This window comes from Microtus pennsylvanicus, chromosome 13, assembly GCF_037038515.1.
Source record: "Microtus pennsylvanicus isolate mMicPen1 chromosome 13, mMicPen1.hap1, whole genome shotgun sequence".
Classification (NCBI taxonomy): domain Eukaryota; kingdom Metazoa; phylum Chordata; class Mammalia; order Rodentia; family Cricetidae; genus Microtus; species Microtus pennsylvanicus.
In genome coordinates this window covers 47,294,213-47,320,189 of record NC_134591.1, presented here as the reverse complement: position 1 = coordinate 47,320,189, position 25,977 = coordinate 47,294,213, and the positions used below count along the sequence as shown (strand labels likewise).

The following is a 25,977-nucleotide window of genomic DNA, read 5'->3' as shown; positions in this document are numbered from 1 at the left end:
CTCTCAGCATATCTTTGGCCTGCTGGGAGCCCAAGTGTGTGATCACACAGAATCGTGCAGCATCGAACAGCTATCAGTCATGACTAGGAATCAGTCAGGGTGTGAAGTACTGATATCAACTCATTTCCTTTTCACAGAGACCCTGAGAGGTTCATACTATCATCTCTATTCAGGAGCCTAGAGTGCAAAGAGGCCAAAGTAAGTTGCCCAAAGACACAGAGGCTTAGAAATGAAACCAGACTCACGCCATCCAGTTGGCATTCCTAACTACCACACTACACTGGTGTAAATCCCCGGCCCTGCACCACTGGCTGACCTTGCCTTTCTCTGTCCCTAGGTTGAAATATTCTGAGTCTTTGAGGGCAGCTAGAAGGATGCTGTCTAGACACTCCTGCATTACCCTTGTGTCCAGCTAGACCACAGACAACTCTGTGATTAGGCCATGTTTTAGGATTGAGAGGAGACACTATGAAAAATAGCCCTATGATCCACAGGCTGCCATCTGCTGAAGGAATGCTCATGAGACCAGAGATCAGAGGCCACTCTCCAGGGGCTCCCAGCATGAATCTCTTGAGTGAATGTCTTCTTGGGCGTTTGGTGCTAGGAAACACCTATAGTGGTTTATGGCATTAAGCGCCTTCATTGCAATTTGCCACAAATCACAAACAAATTAGCAAATCCGTTCAAGTCACTGGCCTGTAGACACACAGACCGGGGTGTCTCTTGGGACACGACTCATTCCCCACCGGAAAACTTCCTTGCAAGATACACTATGCACAGACTCCTGACTTCAGACACCCCTGGCTGTCCCTTAGCTCAACTCAGAGCCCCTTATCAGACACTTAGACAGGGAACAGAGGAGAGAGAGGGGGAGTAAAGTATGGAATTGAGTTCCTTTAAGGTGAAGGTCAAGTTCCCTGTTTCCTGAAAGGCTCAACAAATGGTATTTGAATCTGATTCTAAATTGTACCCTGGAAAAGAAAGAAGATAGAGGGAGAGGGAGGCATGGGGGGGGGGTTGAAAGGAAGAGAAGAGTAGCAGAAGACCTGCCAGCAGATGAGACTGAGAGGGAGAGGAACAAGAGAAGGGACTATTGAGTCTCTCTGGAGTTGGAACCACTCTCTGGGACACAGTATTTCATTGACCCCCTCAGTCAGGTACAGAGTCAGGACATTAAGCAACTTGCCTAAAGTCATCTCAGTGGAAATACTGGGTTTAAATGCCAATATGAGTGCCAAACACTTTGACCCACTAACTACAAGATAAGGAGCAAAAGACACAAGAGAGAAAGAATCAAAGCTATAGGAAGCGTGGAAAGGGTTTGAGTGGGGGTGAAGACAAGGGAGTGGACATGGTAAGGAGGGATGCGGAGAGCCACAGATGAAAGTACATGAGAGAGACCAATGGGTAAGAAGACAAAGGAAAAAGAGAAGTAGAGAGGAGAACCAGGAAAGAGTGACGGCAGATAAGGAGATGGTCATGCAGGAGAAGTCAGGGAATGTGCTCCCCCTTCTTCTAGACTCCTAAGGGCAGCTGGGGGCTGCAGGTATGGTAGGCAGAACTCATGCCTCTGCCTAGACAAAGGAAGGAGCTGTCTTAGGTCTTCTGCTGGGAAAGAACTGGCTCTCCCTGGCAGCCATGCACCCTGGAGGCAGGAGGGGGCGCCTCAACCTCAGGCAACTGTGAGGAAGCCGCTGCCAGTGTCTCTGGGTGTCTCTATGAGGGAGGAGGCTGTAGAGGGAAGGAGCCAGGTCAGAAGTGAGAAGGCAGAGCCCACTAGCTCTGTGGGTCACCAGCCCTGCAGTTAGTGCTTCTCCCCATGGCACCAGGTCTTTGTGGGCACGAGTTTGAAACTGAAATTATTTAGGTCTTTCCTGACTGCCAGTATGCCACCTAGAACCACCTCTGGGACTCTCCTTGTCCCTGTCCCTATCTCTTCCAGATCTGTTTTCTTTTCTTAAAGGTAGCATGCCCACCTCTTCTCCCCACACAGCCCACCCTACACCACCAAGAGCCCCCCTTTGTGAATGCCCTTTCAGGCTCACTTCTCACCTACACACCCAGTCTGCGCAAACTCATAGAAGAGACACAATGGAGAGACTAGGGAACTGAAGCATAAGATGGAGCATCAGCGATCTGTGACCACATGACAAAGTAGAACCCACATCACTCTCCAGGTATGGAATTCTACCGTGCAAAGCCAGGTCTCTCAACTCTGATCCCTCATTTCCTCAGTTCCAGACTAGGGAGGTAGTGGTTTTCACATATGTGTAACTGAGACCAAAGGCGAAATCTTGGTCTCTCTGAGCTCTGGCCTCAGCCAAGCTCCACCGCTGGCTTAATTTTGACATTGATCACTGATGACTTTGTCCTTGTAAAAGAACTTATTTTATTTTTTAAACTGTGCTCAGGAGAGCACTCCAAACTCACTGTTAAGAAGACTGTTATTTCGAAATCAGAAGAGCCTCCTAAGAATCCGAGAAACCTACAGTCCAAGCATATTGCCTCTATTCTGATGGTCCAGAAGTGCATAAGTTGGATTTCATCTAAAGAGTAAAATTAGTGGCACAATTCACAAGGTGCCTTCTAAGGTCACAGTAATTGAACAGGCACCAGAGAATGTTTCTCAATGTTTGCATCTTCTCAAAACAGCCCTGTGAGGTAAGTATCAAAGTGAGCATTGTTGGGGATAAGCAGATGGGAAATCAGTACAATCAAGTCACTTGCCCGGAGTCATACAATGGGTAAATAGCAGAGCCAAGACTTGCATGCAGATCAGCCCAGCTGCAAAGGCCAAGCTCTTCCTTACCCTGTTAGTGAACATGCCATCTGTGTGCTACAGTTCTCCTATAAGCTTCTTGACTTTACAGCGGCCTCTTCAAAGACTGTGTTTTAGTGGAGAGGGGCAGTCAGAGAACTTAGCATCAGGAGAAAGAAGCCCTGTTAACCGGAGGCAAATCTGTGTATAGTGAGAGCCTTGGTCCTGAGCCTCCTCTGAGTTCCTTCCTGTTTCCTCCCAGCCAGGGCTCCTGACTTTGGAGATGCATCAACAAACCAATCACGGCCACAGCCCCAGCTAAAGGCCCTTGTCTCAGACAGAGCTGGCAGCTGCCTCCCCTTATTGGTAGCACATTTATCATCTTGAGGAAAATATTGACGGAAAGAAACACTAGCGAGGCAATGTGTCTCCGCTGGGTGTGCAGCCCGGAGTGAGGCTTGTGATGTCGATTCTGGGTTTGTTCTGTGGAGAATGGCTGGAGCTCTCAGAGTCTGACAAATTCCTAAGAACCACCTAGTAGATGTTCAACACATGTGAGCTAGATCCACATTCAAACGATGTCTGGTACATGAGACTCTTTGTCCAAATTGTTCATGATATAGTTAGGATCCCAGGATGGAAGTGGTTTGTTCAAAATCACATAGCATATCAGTGGCTGATGACAGATTAACAAAGAATGTGCTTGCTTGGCGGTGGTGACGCATGCCTTTAATCCCAGTACTCAAGAGGCACGCAGGTGAAACTCTGTGACTTTGAGGCCAGCCTGGTCTGCAAGAGCTAGTTCCAGAACAGGCTCCAAAGCTACAGAGAAACCTGTCTTGAAAAACCAAAATAGATAGATAGATAGATAGATAGATAGATAGATAGATAGATAGATAGATAGATGATAGAATGTGCTTTGTGAACCTCACATCACAACACCATGCCATAGCAGATATGTCACTAGGCAATGCCCTCAAACCAGGGCCAGACTATGTAATCCGAGAAACTCCAAGTAGTTTCCTGAAGGAAGACAGGAGATCGGTGAGCTTAATTTCAGAGCCAATCCCCTAGAGGAAAATGCAACCATGGGTGCCATGGCATCATGGCGCATTAGCTCAGCTCTGCTGACCCTGCGATCTGTCCTCCCTCACCTGCCAGCGCAGACACTTTTCCGGTCCGTCCATTGCTGGGGACCAGCAGTCCTGCATCAGCTGGTTCCCACAGCTCTCAGCACCTCACACTCCCCATCTTACACTGAAGGCTCTAACTGTTGTCGGGGCTGCTCTCTGTCTGCAGAGACTCTGGAACTCTTCCCTTACACTGGGCCTAAGTGATGGTACTTCCTTGGTGCGTCTATTTTTACATCTGGTGTCCCCAAGCCAGAGTTAAATACCTTTCTCTCTGCCCCGTAACTCCCTCTGTCACCACACCGCACTACAGCCGCTCTCTACCCATCTCCACCACATTGGCACATACCCAGGCAGATGCCATGACTTGCTCTGCACCCTCAGGCCCCAGCAGGAGTCTGGCATATAGGAGATGCTCAGTGAGGACAGCCACTGGTTCTAGATCCTCTCATCATTATCTAGCATGCACAGGTTCAGAGAGGGCTGCTTCACGCTGGACCCTGTTTCAAACTCTAGAGGCACACACAACAGGTCTATTACTCAGCTCTGTGGTTACCCTAGAGACTTGACCAAAACAAACATGTAGCTCCCAAAGGGCCCTATTCCAAGGAAAACTCCCCAATTTCTCTAACTGGTTTCTCATAGGTCATAGCTTTGTGAGAAGTGGCTAACAAGCATGGTGGTTTTGTTTGTTTGCTACTGTTGTTGGTTTTAGTAATTGTCCCAGTTTTAGGATGGGAAGCTCCCTACCCTCTCTCCTGACAACCCCTCCCAGCAGTTTTTGTGCACCTCCCTTCATGGTTTTTCAGGCCTCATGTTCCATTTTATTGGTGTTTGATACAAACTGAAGGCCAGAAATGAAAACGGAGTCCCAGGGACTGATGACAATAGGAGGGCAAACAAAGGCCAGAACTTCCTCATTCCCCAGAAGAGTTTACAGCTTCTGCCCACCAGCCAGAGTCAGCCTCAGTTCAGGCAGTAGGCAGCATAGTGGTGGGGTCGACATAGTCGTTTGTTGGTCGATAAAGAACTTAACCATGCCAATTAAGGTACCTAAGCCTTTCCCCATCTTTCTATCTACTTTCCTGAGTTGCCTTTTCTCTTTGTAGAAGGGTGAAAATTCTTCATCACCATCGTTCTATGTATTGTCTAAGTAGAACCTCAAGTGTTCCTAGGGCTCATCAGTTCAACACTGACTTTTTAAGCAGTTATGATTCGACACTTTGCTAGTCTCCGTTGTCTTTTGGGTTAGTTAAAGCTAAGCTCAAAAGTGCAATTGGTCGAAACTGAGCTCAGGTAAAGCCTCAACTATGAGAGCTCTCCCCACATTTGTGCAACAAGAAGGTGGGAAGACGAGCGTTGGTATAAATAGAGGTGCAAGTGAGCCGAGTGCAGACAGCAGGTTTTGATGTACACAGATGTGCAAGTGGACCGAGTGCAGACAGCAGGTTCAGGTGTACACAGATGTGCAAGTGGATCGAGTGCAGACAGCAGGTTCAGGTGTACACAGATGTGCAAGTGAGCCGAGTACAGACAGCAGGTTCAGGTGTAGACAGATGTGCAAGTGGACCGAGTGCAGACAGCAGGTTCAGGTGTACACAGATGTGCAAGTGGACCGAGTGCAGACAGCAGGTTCAGATGTACACAGATGTGCAAGTGAGCCCGAGTGCAGACAACAGGTTCAGGTGACTTAGGAGTCAGACAGGATGCCTCCTGACTGCCAGTTTGTTGCTGCAACCCTGAAACAATATGGTCTCTTTGTCATTAATGTGGTTTCCATGGAGCCTTGCAGAGTCAGGAGTGAAGGCTGACAGTTATCACTATAAAGTAACTTTACAACTTTGTAATTTGTTGCTCTCTGCTGACAGTACTATTAACAGCATTTTGAATTATGGCTATAAACTTGACAATAGCAGATAAAACCCTTAGGAACCTCAGTTTGGGGGAATGAAGGAGACTTGGAGAATGAAGGAAATGTCACTTTGGTTTTCTAGCCAGATAGGAGGCATTCAGGAGCCAGAGCATGCTTTGGCATGAATGTGGGTCAATTGTCCCAAGGACAGTTGGCTCAAGCAAGGCAGTAAGCTGGTGCCAGTCAGCAGAGTGAGGTCTGGGTCATCAGGAATGGCAGATAGGTCAGTGTCAGGGGCAGGTGCTACAGAGAGGGGTTTCTGGAGATAGAAGAACAGTAAGAGTGGTGTGAGGTCTTTGGAGTTCAGAAGAAAAGTATCTGTCCTCCAAAAGCCATGGAAGAGAAGAAGGGAGGAAGGCAAGAAGGCCTGCCAGCAGATGCTTGAGCAGGACCTGTCAGGATCTAAAGTTCCACTCCAACCCTGAGTATATGGGTGGCCTTGGAACGTCATCTGATTTTATTTTTTGAAGCTTCACTTTCTCTACTTCTATCTCAAAAGCCCAAATCAAATGATTATCTGCATCTACCCATCCACCTGCCCATGTGTCTACTTAGCTGCCTTTTGATTTGGAAATAAGCTTGAAGATCTATCATCTAATCCAATCTAAAGAGGTGGGAAAACTGGAACACAGAGCACTGTTGGCCTCCCCCAATCTGCATGGTGAGGTTCAGCAGAGGCACAGCCTGCTCCAGTGCAGAGACCTTTCCAGAAGGCATGAGTTCAGTTATGATGTTGCCATCACCAATGCTTTATTATTCATTCAGCCAGTTGCCTAGTAAGCATTCATATTTAAAGCTCAAATCTTATCTTTAAGGAGGATAAGAAAAATGATCAGATTTCAGTAAGGCTTAGTATTCTACTCTCCAAACCCTCTAACTGAAGGCTGAAGGGTTCTTCTTCTTCTTCTTCTTCTTCTTCTTCTTCTTCTTCTTCTTCTTCTTCTTCTTCTTCTTCTTCTTCTTCTTCTTCTTCTTTCTTCTTCTTCTCCTTCTCCTTCTCCTCCTTCTCCTCCTCCTCCTCTTTCTTCTCTTCTTCTTCTTCTTCTTCTTCTTCTTCTTCTTCTTCTTCTTCTTCTTCTTCTTCTCCTTCTCCTTCTCCTTCTCCTTCTCCTTCTCCTTCTCCTCCTTCTCCTCCTCCTCCTCCTCCTCTTTCTTCTCTTTTTCTCTTCTTCTTCTTCTTCTTCTTCTTCTTCTTCTTCTTCTTCTTCTTCTTCTTCTTCTTCTTCTTCTTCTTCTTCTTCTTCTTCTTCTTCTTCTTCTTCTTCTTCTTTCTTCTTATGAAAGCTATGACTCCGAGTATGACAAATAAGAAACTGGAAAGTTCTGAGATGTTTGACTTATCTGAGAGAAATACCAATAAGCATGTCAGACATGACGTCTTCCTATTCTTCATCCACTTGCTTGGAAGAGAAAAATCTTCCAAGGAAGAATGAAAACCCAGGCAGCACGCTCGACCCTCTTGGGAGCATACAGCAGCACTCCCAACAGGCCTGGGAGCACAGAGCTGCACTCAGAACAGTTCAGATCACAGACCTTACCTCTTCCTTAGAGAGTCATGTGATCTAACAGACAAAGGGCAGGGCCTTCCTCTATTTCATTCATTCATTCATTCATTCATTCATTCATTCAGTTGTATTCACTGAGGGCTACTTGGGAGTAGACACCAACTAGACAGTCACACAGCAAAAGGCCACAATAGAACTGATATCCCGACTCCCAGTTCGGCATTCTTTTCGCCAACTCATGAAGTAGATAGTGACACCCAGAAAACCACTTCCTTTATTGTGATTCCAGGGTGTCTGGTGCCCACTATGAACCTGTCCAAAGTTGAGGTCTTTTTCCAAAACCTCAAGACCTTAGAACTATCTATCTACTAAAAGTCTCCATTTGCATGTCCCATGAACCCTTTATGTCCAGTGCCTCACAAACAGAGCTCAACCATACCCCCTCGGCTTCTTTTCTCAGCAGTCCACATGTAAATGACTGGCAGATCCTTCTCTTGGCAGAACCAAGTTCCTCAAACCGACATCTAGGGTACCTTTCTTGACATTTTCCTGTACCCCATATATGAATAATCATCGACACACTCAGCCCTACCCTTATCTACTGGAACATGAAACTCACCTAGGCCTGGCTTCAGGTGGCATATGGGGAATGAGACCAACTTGCAGGATTTTTAAGAGAAAGCCTGAAACAATTTTTTTTTGTTTTGTTTTTTGAGACAGGGTTTCTCTGTAGCTTTGGAGCCTATCCTGGAACTCCCTTGGTAGACCAGGCTGGCCTCGAACTCACAGGCTGTCTCTGCCTCCCAAGCGCTGGGATTACAGGAGTGCGCCACCACTGCCCGGCTAGCCTGAAACAATTTTACAGCTCTGAATTCACCTTCATAACGGAGGACCACCTAAGAGATGCCTCAGCACCCAGTGGGGAAACCAGTCAGGTCATCTGGGGCTGAGGAACCCCTGAGCAACTCTTTAGGATTCAGCACTAGAAAGTAGGGGTATCTAGGGGGTTCATGTGAGATTATCCATGCCCTCCCCTAGGTACCAGAGGCTCATTCTGTCTCTTTCTAGCTCTCCCTTTTCCTGTTCAACCTGGGAAGTGTGAACAGGGGTAACCACGATCAACCTATCTGAGAAAGACCCAGAGGGTGGGGAGGGTGATCTTTGAACAGGCTTGATGTTTTGGATCAGACCAGACACAGTAATTGCTCAATGGAGATTGCTTTGTGACTAGAATTAATTGGAACGTCTTAATTCCCTGAGAATGACTGGGCGCTCTCTGGTCCTGCCAGAGCTCCTCATATCTACGGATCTGGTATCTATATTCATCTATTTACAAAGCCAGTGGAAACAAACAATAGAATTGTTTTGTAATTGTTAGTGCTGCATATTCAATGTCCTGGTTCCTTCTTTCACAGGTCTTTCTCCCGTGCTTATCCATCACTGCTTGTTTCTGGCCCAGCCCCAGCTACCCCGGGATGCTTGGACAGAGCATCCTTTCCCTGGCATCTGGGCTCTCTCCTGTACTTCTCCCTCTGCCAGGAAGGTAGCTCCACCCCTTCTTTCTCAGTCTGCATGCATCCACCCTATAGGGCTGAGCCCTGGTTTCTCTTCTAGGAAGTTCTTCCTTCCCCTCTGTCCCCTCCGCTCCACCCCAAGACCAGCAGATCTTTCCTCTGCCAGAGCATTTATCCTCCACAATGTTGCCATCTCTTCCCCCTGTTTTCTCTCCTTCCTGAAGAGAGGGATTGTGCTTCAGTTCTCTGTCTCTTCCCGGTGTCTACTGAGTTTTGTTGGACGGATGAGTAAATAAATGAGAACCTCCAAGTCTGTTGAACATTGCAAGGGAAAGAGTGAAGTCTGAACTGAGATCAGTCAGCTGACAGGAACGTGCTATCTTCCCTTGGCTAGCTGTATCTTTCTTCAGAGCCAGCAGTACCCGATTTCAGTATGGCCACAGCTACAGGAAACCAGTCTGCTCAGGACTCAGGCTCGCTCGCTCACTGTTCCCAATGTTTTCCTCATCCATTATGTTAAAGAGCTGTTTCCTCTCGGCTTGAAACCAGACCATAAACAAAGGCCGGAGAAGAGCTGGGGTTGCTTTATGGTTCTATTTTATCCTTCTCTCTCTCTTTAAATTGTTTGAACAGAGCATATTTATTAGTAGTCATGCCAATAAAATGTAAATAGGACTTCGTGAAGAATGGCCCAAAGTATCAGGAATATATCACTTCACAACAGCAACAACACAGCAAATGACCGGAAGGAAAGGCAAGAGAATAACATCTAACATCACTGAGCATGTGGCACGGTGACTCATCTGGTCCTGACAACATAGCCCTCCCCATGTAACCCTGACAATCCTAAGAAGTGAGCCGTTGTTATTCTCACTTCATGGAGTGAAGGTCATCCACTGAGGTCCGGAGTGGTTCTACTATAACTGGGTTCCAACAGAACTCTCACCTGGAACTCTGACTCCAGACCTGTATTCTTGCTACAACATGGACAAGGCAGAGTGCCAAAGACCACTAGCCACGGTGGAGACCTTTGAAAATGTATAGAATTATTTCCCTTTGTATCCTCATAACCAGATAAACATTATACCTCGTAGTTTCAGATTAAGAAACCGAGGCCCAGTGATGTTATACCACCTGCTCAAAGTGGCCCACCTACTGTGTGACTAAGGCAAGATTCAAACCCTGCTGTCTGTTCTGGGCATAGCACTTAGTTCTTTGTGGCTGTTTCTGAGTCCAGCAGCAGGAAAGGACAGCCAGAAAGTCCTCCATTGCTTTGCAAAGAGAAAGTCACCTCCCAGAGCCTAGAGGACTTGCTGAAGGGCACTGTCCGGGATGAAGCCTGTGCTGTCGTCAGAATCAGGTCTCCTGATTCCTAGTCTGGAGGACACTTCCTCCCAGACCACATTGTCATTCCCATCAGACCATGTAATTTCTTTTCCTGATTGGGACACAGAGTCAGCAGCCAACAAAGATCACAATCTATCTGCCTGCTCTCCCTCTGTTATGAGATGAGTCTAAAAAAAAAAAAAAGGTATATCAAAGAGGAACCAGGCAAAATCAACACTGAATGGCTTGTGCTGCCCTGGTCAGTTCCAAGCCCAACTTCTCCCCTCCCTGTCGAGAAAGAGTGGCTCCAGGAGCTGGAAGCTGGTGTAGTCTCTTCAATCTCCACCGACTCCTTCTAGTCTCTAGTTCCTGTGATCACTAAAGCAAGCCCTGCATCTGCTCAGTCCCGTATTTAAATATCCATCACCTAGTATTAGCCTGAAGCGTCTCTCACATGGATTGTCCTGACAATCTCCTACTGCGTGTCGCTGCCTTCAGTGCAGTCAGGGTGACTTCCCAATATTTACAAAACATCTGTTGCCATTCATTACCTATTACTTAAGTTCAAATTCCTTTTTCAGCCTGTGAAGTTAGACTTCTCCTGTATCTGAAGGCCTTTGCCCAAACAATACCAGCCACACTCTTGTGAGACATACATACTCTTCCTCTTCGCCTCTCTGTGTGCAGTGTTCTCCCTCCAGGAACATCCTCCAGCCTCGCTGAACCCACTCCTGCCTGATATTAAGGCAGAGTGTAGATGATCCTTCCGTGAGAAAGACTTTTCTGACTCTCAAGACCATTTCGAATTCTTCCTCATTCTCCTGTAAATAAGTTTTTAGTTACTGCTACCCTGAATCTAGGTATCTAGAACTTGACCTGGACCTTAGCCTGAGCACTTTGCATGTACACATGCACACACAAGCACGTGCACACATGCACATGCAAGCCGAGGCACATACACTTGGACACACATTCATCCGCACCAAACTCCTGACCTACCTAGTAAATCCTTCCAAATCTAATGTTCCCAGCTAGATGAAGGCTGGTCTAGGGATAGTGGGGGACCTGGAAAGGATACAGGCTTCTTCAGTGTAGGGTACAGCGGCTGTAGTACCCCCAATGATGTAGCTGTAGAACGAAACCTCTAGGGTGTAGCAGTATGACGTGTGATCCAGGAGCCCACCGAGGAAGCGACGGCCAGTTCCTGCTTTCACAGCATCCCGGTTGAAGGATGTGCTGGTCTGTGAACAAGAAAGTCAGGAAGAGGAAAAGTCAGACTGGAACGGGCCACGCCAGCTGTTAGATACTGAGCAAGTCTTACACCTCCAGCTCAGTTTCGTCACCTGCTTCCACATCTTGGTTATTATTAGTCTGACTTTTTAGTCCATAAATGCAATTGAATGAAAGTATCCAGCAGGCGTCTCGGGGCACAGCTACCTGTAGGAATCTGAGTGGGGCTGGTGAAGGAGTGAAAAGGAGACAGGAGGCAAGAAGAAACTATAGTATGATTATAGCCATAAAGGGATGGGCAACTTGATGATACTGTTCCCTAGGTAGTCTTGTGTTTTAGCTTCAAAGGAGCCCATTTAAGAAGGTGTTCATATTTCATCATTCTATAGATGAGGAATTTGAGTCAGATGTACAAGAAAGTAAAACATTACAGATGTGAAGTCAGGACTAAGGGGCATCCATCCCTGGGTTCTTCATCTCACTAGAGAGAACTGAACTCATGTCCAACATGAGCTAGGGTGATTATGCAAGTTCATTTTGTACGATGTTGGCAGCACTTTTCAGGGTAAGCAAAGAGAGATGGGGTAATGAGGTCAGACTTAGGGCTTCTATTCAGAAATGTAGGGTTTGCTTTCCTCCTGTTGAAGAGCTGTCAGCTTGCCCTCTTGGTACCTCAGCTTCCTTGTCTGTGTAGTAGAGGCGAAAGAAACTGTGAAGAAAGTCACAGACTCTCCAGGGCAAAGGCCTTGGAATCTATGCAGATAAACGAAATTCTCCCATTCTGAAGTTAATTCTTGAGAATCTGAGAAGTGATAGGAATGTGACCAGGACAGATGGCAGTCCAGAGCTCCCAAGGAAGCTGAGATACAGAAACATCACCAGGGCCAGAAACATGACCTAGATGATGTCTGGTCTGTGAAAACCTCTGAGACCTATAGCATTCCTTCCAATGAACGGGAGGCTGCAGAGACCGTACAGGTTCCTATAGAAACAAATGGCTGTTTTTGTCCCATGGCTGAGAATACACAGATTCCCCATTTGATTCTTCCACCTAAACCCTAGGTGTCTTGACAGTAGATTCTCCACTTTTCTGCTCTGTAGGTGGTTTCTCTTGGATATATATATATTGTGCTAAACAACCTTCAATTTCTATTTTGGTCTACCATCCAAAGCTGCTTCTGGAATTCAATGTCCATCTTCCCACACAGAGAGTTTCATCATCCTCACTAATGTCCAGCCTGAAGCAATGAGCAGGTGAGTTTGCAGCTCATCAACTTCAAAAATTGCCATGACCTCTGTGGGCCTCTTACTGACTGGCCGCATGGCAGTAACAAGGCCCAAAGATTTAGTATCGAAACAAAGGAAAAAAGAGCAAAAACATCCCCGTGTCTCAGTAGTGTATGCTGATGCCCCTCCTCATCTTTTCTCCCTGCTCTTTTCTGAAGTTGCTTTGTAATACAAAATTTCTAACTGCCCCCTCCTGGCCCAACCCCACCCACCTTGCCTATCTCTGGAGGTTGGTGAGGTCTTTTCTGCCTGCAAGGGACATTCATATCTATAACGGCATATGTCTGCCCAGGAAACTGTTGTGCAGACAGGATAAAAAGAAATATACCCACCAATTACTGTCAGAGAAATTGGGGCCAAGAATGTCACGGAAGATGGGAATAGTGGGTATATAATCCCTTGAGCAGACACATTGTTCTCTTGCTGGAAGAACTGGGCAAATGAAAACAGACTACCCGGGAGCCTAGGCATGAAACAGGGAGACCACTCCATGAGTTTCTTTGCCTTGTTAATGCTGGAGTCCGATTCACTAAACAAACACTAGGTGACCAGACAGGGCCACATGAACACAAACCTGAAGAGGACGAGGGAGATGTGCAGGAGGAGGTGCAGACGCGTACTAGGTACCTGAGAACTTTTGACTTACGTAGGAGAAGTCCTCTGCATTCTGGCACAGGAGCTTTGGGAAAATGGACTGCCTTTGGAACCGTTCCTCGTCCTCAAAGATGTTGCCATACATGAAGCCATTCATCATGGTGGAGTGGGCATGGATGTCGATATAGAACTCCAGGCTTGTTTTCTGTTGGAAGAAAGGATAACAAACGAGAAGGCTAGGACCGCAGAGCCGCCTTAAAGGAAGCCATGCCACACACACCCTTTCCAGCTGGCCCTCTACATGGACGGCCTTGGCAGCTACTCGCAATGTGATTGGAGGGCAGGAGACAGGCGAGAATCGATTTCTGTTCATTTTCAACTAATGCGTCCTCAGTGTCCAAAAGTGTTTCTGGTAGCTTGTCTTTCAGAGGTCTCAGAGAAAGCAGGGGTGTGCTGTATTTTCTTACTAAGTTACTTACACAGAACATGATTAAACATTGCGAGAAGTTATTATCTAATTAGTAAGAAATACCTTCCAGGAAACCATTGTATTTACATTGGGCATTTGTGCAGTTTCGTCTAACCTTCCATTTCTAGCTGGGGAGCCCGGCATAAATTGGGCTCCCACTGTGAGCTTCAGGATTTAAAACAAAACAAAAACAACTTTTTTGTCTTATTTTGAGGTTATAATTATATAATTTCTTCCCCCTTCCCTCCAAGTCCTCTCCTATACTTCTTGCTTTCTTTCAAATTCATGTTCCCTTTTTCATTAATTGTTATCACATTCATGTATGTATATGTGTTAGCATGTTCTTCCCTAGAGGAGACTATTTCTCCCACTCCATAGATTCCTTAGTTGTCTGTCGTTCTTTGTATAAGATTGAAACCTTGTGGTCTTTGCCCCATCCACTTTGCCGTATCTATTGTTGTCAGCTCATGTTTAGGCAGTCACATTGGTGAGACTTTATGGGGGTAGCTGTTGACGTTACTAGAAGACACAGACTCACAGCAAACTCCCTGATTCTCTGTCCCTTTGAATCCTTCCATTCCCTCTTCTGCCATGGTCCCTGAACATTAGGTGCTGGAGTGTTTTATAGAGGTGTCCATCAGGACTCCGTAACTCCACATTTTGATTGATTTTAGTTTTCTGTAATGGTCTCCATTTGTTGTAAAGTTTCTTTGGTGATGGAGGAACTGCACTTTTCTGTGAGCATAGGGTCAACATTCAGAATGTATTTTGGAAGTGGTGTCTAAAGTGACTCCACTAGCCCTGGGTAGTTGCCTAGGAGATATTTTTAATCTGAAAAATAAGTATTTTGATTCTACTCTCAGAGCTATACTGGGAAACAAACATAGCAGTAATACTTGCACCACTTCATGTGTATCTAAGGCATGCTAGGCTCCATTCTAGAAGTTCTATGTAAGAAGGTTTTTTGTTTTTTGGGTTTTTTTTTTGTTTTGTTTTTCGAGACAGGGTTTTGGAGCCTGTCCTGGAACTAGCTCTGTAGACCAGGCTGTTCTCAGACTCACAGAGATCCGCCTGCCTCTGCCTCCCGAGTGCTGGGATTAAAGGTGTGCGCCACCACAGCCCGGCTGCAAGAAGTTTTAATTAGCTCTTTCATTTAACCTTTTCTCACGATGTCACATCTTTTCCCCAATAACAACAACACAACAACACCAACAAATAGTTTGTGGCAGGGGAGGCTTTGTAATCTGTAAGTGATATTGCTGAGACGTTTTATCTTTGCATAGTTAAGGCACTTCCTGGCTTGATGGGATATTATTTATTAAATTCTCTGAAGATGGGGAGTTGTCTATAAAGGGCTCAGTGCCTGTAAGTGTAGGATGCTCAGAACTATTGGCAGAATGATGGCACAAAAGATACTGGAAGACAACACCAGACACCACAACAGATTGGCAGAAACAAACGGACTTTTGGGACACTAGATCTTCAGTGTCTCTCAAATACAATGATTCTCCTCTTTACATGTCAACTAAATGTATGAAACACACACACACATACACACACACACAAATCCTCCTGAGATTAACAAAGCCTTAAATGTGAAGATTTGCCTAAACTCACGGAATAATTGGGAGTGATGCCCAAGATTCTTAACTCATGACAAAACAGACTTGTCATCTGTGACCAATGCTTGCCAAGGCCAATCACCTAACTGTCTTCATTCTGGTTTATAGTCCTGGGAAAGAAGAGAAGTCCACATATGGGAGGATTCCCCCTCCTTGGGACACTTTCAAATGAAGTTACAGACAAAGAAAATAATCCACGTTGCTTCTAGAATGTGAGCTTGATGACTATCATTTCATTTCCTCAGAGTTGGAGTGAAGAATTACGTCTTGCTGAGCTCCTGGCTCTCTGGGTAACATACACTGTCTTCCGAGGGTAACAAGACACAGTTCTCTGTGTGATATTAAACTCATCATTTTTGGCTTTGGAGGAGGAATACACAATGATCCAACAGGAGCCCCATAAAAGTCATCTTTGCAGTTTTATTTTCTTCGATTGTCTGTCTTTTCCTCTGAGCTTTTGATGAGCTGCAGAGGAAAGGAAGAGGTAGAGAGACGACTTGAGAAGTGTGTGAGGAAAAACTGCAATTTCTCGCTCTGACTGCTAGAGAGAGAAAGGCCTTGGAAATCAGGCCCTCTGACCTGGGTCCAATCAGCCCTATGTAGGGAGGTGGCTTGTGCAAGGCTGGCTAGTGATGAAGCAAGAATTAGAACCAAGCCCTGTTGACTTGGGTATGGCATCAGTTGTCCCTCAAATCTGGTATCCTCACATGGGGTGGGTAATATGACTTCACTTCAAATTACCAGCAGGAGAGTTTTAATTGATTGACACATATGGTTCCGAAGTTAAGATGCATGACAAAATTTACAGTGGAAAATTCCCCTTCCACACCATTTGGCAATCATGCCGTTTTGCTGCCAGGTTGGCATGCACTCTTCCAGAGACAGTTTGTATATAAACAAGGAAATAGTGTCCCCACTCCAAAATGATCAAAATGATAACACCCTAATCATATCATATCAAATCATATCATTCAGGTTTGTGCTTCTTCTTCTTCTTCTTCTTCTTCTTCTTCTTCTTCTTCTTCTTCTTCTTCTTCTTCTTCTTCTTCTTCTTCTTCTTCTTCTTCTTCTTCTTGTCTTGGGAGTAACTTTTTCTCAACAAATATTTGCTTCATTCTTTCTGATGACTAATCAACTTCCTACCTAATGGACGTTCAAAGGGTTTCCAATCTTCTCCTGTTACCAGCAGTGTTTTTGTGATGGACTTTGCAAATACAACAGTTTATACAGATGCATTTATTCACTGGATTCATAGAAACAGAATCACTAAGATCCTAAATCCATCTGAAATTCTGATAAATACTGACAGGCTCTCTTAGAAAGGCCAGTACACTCCCAACCATGTATAGGACCTCATCACCTTGACAACATGGGTACAATTTTACTTTTTGAACTTTATCATTTTTGATGCATGAGAAATGGTATCTAAGATTAGTTTTAATGTAAATTTCTGTTAATGCAATTATCTTTTATTATCTAGTTAAACTTCTTTTCATATATATAAGAACTACTTGCATTTTCTGTGAAATGACTGCTCATTTTCCTTGCCCATTTTAGAACTGAGTTACTAGGCTCTGTCCATCTCTTTCTCTGTTTTTACTGATTTATAGAAGCTGTATATTACATAAATTCACCTTTATGTGTCATAAAAATGTTTTGTCATTATTTTCTTTTTACTTTAGTCTGGAATAATATGACAGAGGAGGGGGTGGGGAGAGGAATAACTAATGCCAAGGATGTTTGAGAAAGTCATATAGAAACCTATTATTCCATATATATATATACACATATGTCTGTGCATGTGTATATATATATATTTATACAAGTATATGTTTATTCTTATATATTTATATGTGTATAGGTATTTGTATAAAGGGGTTAAATTGGAATGATCCAGTACTAGGTTTTAGATACTCCTCTGAAGTTGTTCATCAGGGTATTCTGGAGGGCCCTAAAATAATATAGGTTATTGTCATTGTTCTTTGTTGCCCACCAGAACTTGATAGTAAGACCTACCACTGCAGACACCAAACACCCTGAACAAATGACATGGAGAAATCAAGCAGGAAGCTTCATTCCTGTTGGATAACTTTCCCAGTACCAGAAAGTGGTACATGGGCTGCTGGAGGAATAAAGTCATCAACATCTTACCCAGCTGTGAACACTGTGAGCTACAATATGACCAGGATGGCAAGATGTGTCCATGTGTGCAATAGAGACAGGAATGATATGGGGGTATCCACTGCTTTCTGATTGGATTTAAGGTCTACTCCACATAAGGAAACGCAGGCAAAGTACTGTTACAAGAACCCATGGTTGAGAAGCTCACAGTCCCCTAGGGTGAGCCTGCTATTAATTGTCCGGCTAAATGTGTATAGTCTCAAACTTCCCTCTGAATTAATATCTGTCTACCCCTAAATTAGTACAGTTATCAGACTTCGCCAGAGAAATTTCTTTGTGCAGTGAATAGTTGATGGTTGAGAAACTCACAATTGGTTAAAATGCAAAGAATAAATGTGTGGAATGCCCAACCATAACATCTATATCAAAAAGTCTGTATCATTTCATACTAGCCCCAAGGCTCAGAAATCAGTGAGGAAGAGGAACCAGGAAGATTGTAAGAGTCAGAGGTTGGGAAGGAGTAGAGCAAAATAGTGTTTTCTGTACTCAGAAACTCCAATAATTTGGTTATTGCCCAAGATCATATAAGACCTAGTCAGTCAACATTCTAGCATGAACAGGGGTGTGCTTGGAACAATCAGGTGAGGCACTGTTGACAGTTAATGGCTTCTGAGGGAGTAAGGTGCAGTTTTCTTTAATAGTATAGGTTATCCATGTTCCAGTGGATGGCCGTATATCCACAAGAATATGGGTAGCACAAATTGAACACAGAGGGTTATGAAAGAAAGAAAGAAAGAAAGAAAGAAAGGATGAAAGAAGAAAATAAAGGAAGAAAGAAAGGGGTAAAGAGGTGTGGGAAGATCTGGAAGTCATTTGGGGAAAAGTCAATGGTGAATATAATCAAAATATACAGTATACATGTATGAAATTGTTAATAAAATACTGACGTAAGTAGAAAATAAATGGTAAATGGATGAGTTAGAAAAAGAGACTTCCTTAAACTTTCCATTAGTTCTTCTCATCCTTGATTAATGTAAGTCACACACTGCTTGTACAGCTTCTTGTGTGGGCACTGGTGGCAGTACTTGCTACTCTATACTCATCTAGGTGATAGACAGAACTTCCCATGACTTCCATGGAAGATGCACAGGTCTGATACAAATTCTCATCTTCTCTTGCTTGGCCTACTGTTACAATCACTCCTGAATAGATTGCCTTGCTGTCTTAAAGCAGTGGCCTTTTCATACGCAAACACTTTCACTGCTCGAGTTAGAATTAGTCTATGATTTATTGCTTCCAGAACAGAGACCAATCCCTTATGCTTTAAAGCCCCTGCATGATCTGTTCCCTGACCCCAGATTCATCTCTCCTCATTTTCTGCCCCATGGAGCTATGTGGAGAAACTTGAACCAGTAAGCTCATCATCTTTATCTCTGAATCCACATCCAGCATTCCTCTGCCTATGTATCGTCCCTATACACATCTAGTTAATGTGGGCCCAGCCTGGAAAGTTAAAGCATAAGTTGAACAGATGCTCATGTGTCCTGTACAAGGAAGACATTTACCATTTTCTCTTGCTATTTCATTGGGATCAAATAGGATATAGGCAGCAATGGATACTGCCATGTTGGAGCTGGCCATAAAATTTATATATAATCAACCACATTCTTATCTGCTGTGGGACAATGGTCTGTACCCTGTCACTTGTATTATAAATAAATGCTGATTGGCCTAGTAGTTCATGCTTTTTATTAATTAATTCTTACATTAACCCATTATTCTTGTCTGTGTTAGCCACGTGGCTTGGTACCTTTTTCAGCAAGGCAGTCACATCTTACTTCCTCTGTGTCTAGATAATGACTGAAGACTGAAACTTTCCTCTTCCCAGAATTCTCATTGTCCCACCTCTACTTGCTGCCTGGTCACCCTGCCTATACTTCCTGCCTGGGTACTGGCCAATCAGCATTTATGTAAAGTACAATTGACTTGACAGTGTACAGACCTTTCATGGAGTCTACCTGTAATAATTATGATATCAAAAGAAAAAAAGCAGCCTATTGTCAGGTCCTAAAGTAACCTGTGACAGACAAGTCTCACTCAGTACCTGTGCCTCTTCCCAGCACTTTTCACCCTTCCTTTAACTTTTCCAGAACAGTCGCTGGTAGCTGGGCTGCCTGTACCCCAGCCCCTCCCACCACCACCCCATATAACTCAGCCATTTTGGCTACATGCTCTCAGGGGTCCATGTGTTCTCTTTGCTCTCTGTCTTCTCTTCCTCTCTCATTTTCCCTCTTTTCTTATGACCCAGTTCAGTCTGGATCCTTTCAGATGTTTCTGGCTGTTCTTTCCCTCATATCTACAATAAGAACTCTCCCCTCAGCCACATGTAGGAATGGTCATGCCCTCATTTTCATTCACCTATGTCCCTGAATCAATACTTACAGAAAAATGAGCAGAAGCCCTGCATCTGGCTATGATGTAAGGCACAAATGAGCCTTTGGTATGTCAAAACTACTAAGATTTGGGGCTTGTTTTAAAAGCTAATATTTATTCCTTTTGATTAGTACAAAATCTTATTTTAGAACGCATTGTTTTGTTGGACATGATGGTGGCACACATCTGTCATCCCAGAATGTTAAGAGGCTAAGGTGGGCAGATCACTGATCTGGGGCTAGTCCAAGCAACTGAGAGAAAAATTGTCTAAAAATCAATGAATTAGAGGGAAAGAGAGAGAGACTTTGGTGGTGGAGCAGTAGTATGTTCAAGGCCCTAGGTTCAATCCCTGGTAGTGTACCATCTCCTCAAAGGCCTTATTTTATGCTTCAGGCTAAGCGAGTAGCTGCCCTTCATGACCTTGTAATTCCTAATTCCTTATTTTCATCTTTCATTACGATGTGAACTTTTGGGGGGGGCATGGATCATATATTATCAGTTTTGTAAAATCCATAGGACCAGGACAAGGGCTGGTATATAGACTGCTATTAAAGTTTGATAAAGGAAGAAAAGAAACAAAATGAACTCATGAATCGACAAGTGAATTAATGAGTGATCAAATGCATCTTCAGGTTTTTGTGTTTTCTCCCCCCACAAAGTCAAATAACTTTAAGTCTGTAGCCATGCTAGACAGAACAAGGAGTTTGTCGCAGACACCGGGCCCTTAATTATAACTTGGGAATGAGAACAGAAGTGGGGGAAGGGACATCTTTGTTCTTTTCTTCCAAACTTAAGAGCCTTAATTAAAACCAAGTGATGAAGGGCTGTCCCCTCGCCAGCAGCCAACAGCTCATCCTGCAATCAGGGGCCTAAAGAGTAAATTAAAATCAGTGCCAATAAAATTAAAACTACCTTGGGGCATATTTGCAACATAATTTAGTGTGGAGTTCACTCTCTTCTAGACACCAGGGAGAAGCTGGGTTTTCATTCTGCATTCTGAGCTGCTTCGTCTCACTCTGCGCAAACCAAAACCTGATCTGGGTATTCTGTTAATGGTGTTGAGTCCTTCACACTGGGGAGTGCTTCAGTCTTTATCACATATTCAGTCAAATGAAGGCAGATCCAAGGAACTTGGATTCTGAAAGGGCAGAGGGGCTTTATGTCAAGTTTGGAGAGGAGGAAGAAGCTGGGTTTAGGCAAGGATAGATTGAGAAGGGTGAATTCTGTTCCTATTCCTGTTTTACAGAAGATGGAGCTGGGGGTGAGTGGAAGTCAGGGCGGCTGACCCCAAGATTCCCCTCTCTGTTATTTTGTTCTCAGGAGCTTGTGGTTTAGCAAGCAATGGTTTGATCATAGCCAAGCCCGTGCCGTGCAGGCTTCTTCTCCTCTGAGCAATCCATTGGGCATGGCTGGCCTTAGATACACAATAAAGGTGAGTGTGTGCACGGTGGGGGGGTCAGAAGTGTAAGAGCACAGCCTGATAATGTCTCAGCTGAGATTCACCCCAAGAAGATGTCTTTCCTGTAGAACTCAGGTAAACGAACACACGCAAACCAATAGAAACATATCACAACAGTTGACCTATCTTCCAGTTAGTTATTTTAAAACTAGAAATATTTCTGAAAGTTGGAAACAATTTAAGACTGCTTAATAACCAGGTTGCTGGACACAATGGCACACACCTATAGCCTAAAGTAGAAGGGTTACTTGAGGGCAGGTCTGGGGCCTGTTTGCGCAATGTGGCAAAGCCACGTCTCAGAAGACAATCAAACAAACAGTGTCAAGGTAGCATGACTTTCTGAAGTGGCATGGTGACATATCCTTTTGTCAGGTATGTCCTGAACATGGTTAAACAGCAGGTTCTGCCACAAAGGAGGAGACAAGCCATGTACGAAATCCAGAGAGCCTGTCTGGGGACCGAGGAGCTAGGCTCAGGACTCCATCTCCTGCTCTCTCTGTCTCACACCTGCCAGCCTGGTAGAGCCTCCTGCCCTTTCTTAGGTGCTATCACATCCTCTACACCGTCCTGGGCGAACCTTCCTTTACCACCTGGTAACAGCTGGTTCATCGTTTACTGTAGAGCCCAAATGGTCTCGACAGACAAGTCCCCTTCATGCTAACAATTACTAGTACCTCTCTCTTGAATTACTATAGATTTTTAAAGATCCTTTTATTCAAATACTCATTAACTAATGAATGGTCTTTGAGAACTTGTACTATGAATTTCCTATGTGGCAGGTGTCATCGTAAGAGCTGGGGGTAAATGAAGCAGGTGGATCAACACCCAGGTGGGATCACAGTCACAGGCAGCAGACAGGCGAGGGCTCCTGTGGCAGGGTGCTGTACATGTTAGGACTGCACTAAGATGAGCCACAGGGAGTTAGTTATTGAGGGTATAGTAGCAATGTAGACTTACTACATGCCAGACATCCATCAATCTACTGTCCCACAAACTTATCAGATAGAAACACTACTTACAAGTGAAGGAACTCAGGAGCAGTGGTTAAATCACAAGCAGAGGGAGTCCTACATCACACAGTGACAACCAGGACAACCCAAGCCAGCTGACTCCATAACCCATGCTTTCCAAGACCCTCACCCGCAGACACTGCTGCCGCTTAAGGTCTGGTCCTGCCTTCACTCTTATGAAGATATGAGGCAAGCACTCCTGCCAGATGGGAAATTGAGGCAAGAACTTGGAGGTGGCAATGCTGATTCACCCTGAGTGTTTCTGACCAGTAACGGAGCTTTGAATCTCAACTTATTCAAGACAGCCCAACCTCTACACCTGGGGACTCTTTTTGTATCAGAAGAACAAATTCAGGACCAGAGTGATCTATGAGTGCAAGTTGGGAGGCTGCCCCGGGAACAGCAAGGTGGGAAGAAACAATTCTTTTTTTTTCCCCTACTTCCAATGTGTCTCTTATTGTTTCGCTTTACTTCAGAGAGAAATGTCAGATCTGCATGTAAAAGCAGATATTGCTACATCCTGCTTCTAAGATCTAGGGAGGCCCATGCTTGGCCTGGCAGGAAGAACCATTCCCTGCCTCCATTATCCTCTTTTACCTCCAGGCCTGGAAAAAGGAAGTATAGAGACAGGAGGCTTGGCACTGAAAGAGATTTATAACAGGCCATCACAGTTAAGAAGATTCTCCTCATTTCTGCTTCCTCCTCCATATAAATGTCTGTAGGGCCCAGTGATGGCCATGTGTAGTGGCATTTTATTTGGATTTTAATAAATAAATCTTGCCTAAAGATCAGAAAAGTAAAACAGCCACACTGGCCAGATTTACAGGCAGTGATGACACACACCTTTAATCCCAGTAGCCACAATGACACACACTTTAATTCTCGTAGCCACAGTAGCTTGCCATTGAAACCAGGTAGTAGTGGTGCATGCCCTTAATCCCAGATCTAGAGAGGATTATAAAACAAGAGGAAACAGCTCTTAGTCTCATTCTGAGGTTTACTGGAGGCAGGATCTCCATTTTTGAACTGAGGTCGAGGTAAGAGTCAGTGGCTGACTGTTTTGCTTTTCTGATCTTTAGGTTGAACCCCAATTTCTCTCTCTGAGTTTTTACTAATCATGCTTCAGCCATGGCAAAGACAGTAAGCTGAAGCATGATTAATAAAAGGGCAGTCATGGCAGCAGAGCGATTCAGAGGCTTCATAGACTTGACCTCCAGTGTCTGTTCCACCAAGGGTGAGCCTGAAGACCTGTAGTAGAATCAGTTACCCTTTCAGATTCTGTGTTTTCCCCTTTGAAAGTTAGAGATGGCAATTCCCATCACACAGGAGTGTGTGATGTTAGATGAGGTAACTGGCTTAATGCCTAACGAAATGTCTAGTAGTTTTTAGACTCTCAATATGTTCTTTTCAATTACACAGTGATAGAACCTACAGGTGCTGTGCTCAGCACAGGGCATACAGCCTTCTTTGAGCTTAAAACCTGGTAGGAAAAATGGACATTCTGCCTGAAATTGCATTGCGATGACAGCTGGGAGGAGTGAAGAATGGGGCAAGTGCTACAGCGACAAGAGTTGAGAGGAGCTTTGGGACCCAACTGAGAGAAGTGTAATTTTCTTCCTTAGTCAATAGGGAAGTATTGGCAATGACCACTGTCTTGTTCACTTATAGAGTTTCTAAGTCATTCTCACAACAATTAGCTCCTCCCGCTCTCAACAATTCACCTAGGAAGTAGATCATGATCTCAGTAAAAGCTCAGAGACTGTGGTTTGCCAAGATCTTGTAGGGCTGAACCAGACTTCTAACTCACATCTCATTATATCCAAAGCCTTTGCTTGTCTCACCCCTTGGGGACCACCCCATATGCCTGCTCCTGCAGAGAGAGCGCCTGGACTGTCTTTTGGAAGCTGCATCTAGAGTGGGAAGATGGAGCAAAATAATCAAGGAGCTCTCAGCTAAGAGAGGACTGAGCCAGAATAGAGAAACCCACGAGAGCTAAGGGACATTTTAACTTGATAATTAAAAGTTAATGTTGCTTCATTAAAAAGCAAAGGGTGATAAAACTAGTAAACTCTTGAGCACATATTAGACACTCAATAAGTAGCTGTGGCCTTGATCCTTAGAGATACCTACTGCAGGAGGCTGACAGCTAATCCAGAGGGGTAAGGATAGATGTCTGAATACTGAGATGGAAGTACCATTTTATAGTAGGTTCTTGGGAAATCTTTCTTTCTTTCTTTCTTTCTTTCTTTCTTTCTTCTCTCTTTCTTTCTTTCTTTCTTTCTTTCATTCTTTCTTTTCTTTTCTTTTCTTTTTCTGCCAGAAAACTCATCTTGGTTCTTCTTCTAACCTGCTCTGAGAACACAGAGAAACTTCCCTCTTTGGACTTGAACTTCAGAATTCAGTTGAGAGAAAAGCTTTGGTGACAGCTTATACTGTCATGCTCTAGGTGCCCTATATTATTAAAATAGTTGCTTTTCTTGCTATAGTTCTCTACCTCCAACCTCGGGTCTTTAACAGGGGACAAGTGGTGCTATCTCCTCTCTTCAAGACATAGCTGCAGAGTTCTTCTCCTTGGCATGACTGTGGGGAAAGCCTGTGACAGAAAGGCGGTTCACTCATCCTCACGCTACTCTAGAGCCTTCCCACTCAGCAGAGCCCAGGTTACCACCTCTCCAGGAAGTGCTCAAGGTGACAGAATTTGTGCTGAAATAATGGGCTTTGTTTTTTTTAAGAAACTCTAAAAAAACCTTTTCCTTTTTTAAAAGGACTTATTTATTGTTTTTATGTATGTAAATATGATTATTTGTATGAGTTGATGGGCACCATGAATGTGCAGGAGCCTGCAGAGGTCAGAAGGGGGAGGAGTCAGATGCTATGGAGCTAAAGTTACAGGTGGTTGTGAGTTACCAGTTGGGGTCTGGGAACAATGCCTGGGTTTTCTGCAAGAGCAGTAATCATAACTCTTAATCACTGTGCTGTCTTACCAGTCCCTGAAATGACCTGCTTTATCCCGAGGGAACTAAGATGGCTCCTACCTGTTTCATCCACAGTCAACTGGAAGAAAGGAAAGTCAGGTAAGAAGGGCACAGGCAGGGATCCAGTACTGATCCTTTATTCTTTATTCCCCTTCCTTCTCCCCTCTGCTCACTGTGTTCCTGTCTTCTGTCTTCACACCTCTCTCTCCTAGAGCACTGTTTGGAGACTCAGATGAGTATCTAAGCCTTCCAGGTGCTGTTTTGAGGGAAGTACATGGAGACTCAGGAGGAAGCGTGGCTGATGAGGGAGCATTCTGGAAAGACTTTGTTGAGGAAGTGACTTGAGTCATGCCCAGTTGGAGGAGAAGGCATTCACCAAGCTGGGATAAGAAAAGGACACTTGTAGGGGGAAAAAAAAGGTCTGACAGCTCTCAGGATTTTGAGTGTGTATGGAGAGGCCACTCATTGAGATTGGAATGCTTTTATCTTACAAGTCTGAGTTGGATGTTTGCCTCTTTGTCACTTGTCTCTGTCTGTACTGGGCTACTCTAACAGAATACCTGAAGCTGGACGATGTGTAAAGGACAGGAATTGATTCTCATAGTCCTGGAGGTTGGGAGACATCTGGTGAG

At 44.5% G+C, this 25,977-nt stretch overlaps 1 protein-coding gene across 1 annotated transcript in view; it reads right to left on the bottom strand.

Moving 5' to 3' along the window:
* Positions 1 to 25,977, bottom strand: part of LOC142834369 (BEN domain-containing protein 5) — a 1,100,005-nt gene that overhangs the window by 30,892 nt on the left and 1,043,136 nt on the right. Inside the window, exons 10-11 of the mRNA XM_075946804.1 lie at positions 13,309 to 13,461; positions 11,224 to 11,386 (exon numbers count right to left, since the gene is read on the bottom strand). Of these exons, the coding sequence (XP_075802919.1) occupies positions 11,224 to 11,386; positions 13,309 to 13,461 (316 nt within the window). The remainder of the gene's footprint in view (positions 1 to 11,223; positions 11,387 to 13,308; positions 13,462 to 25,977) is intronic.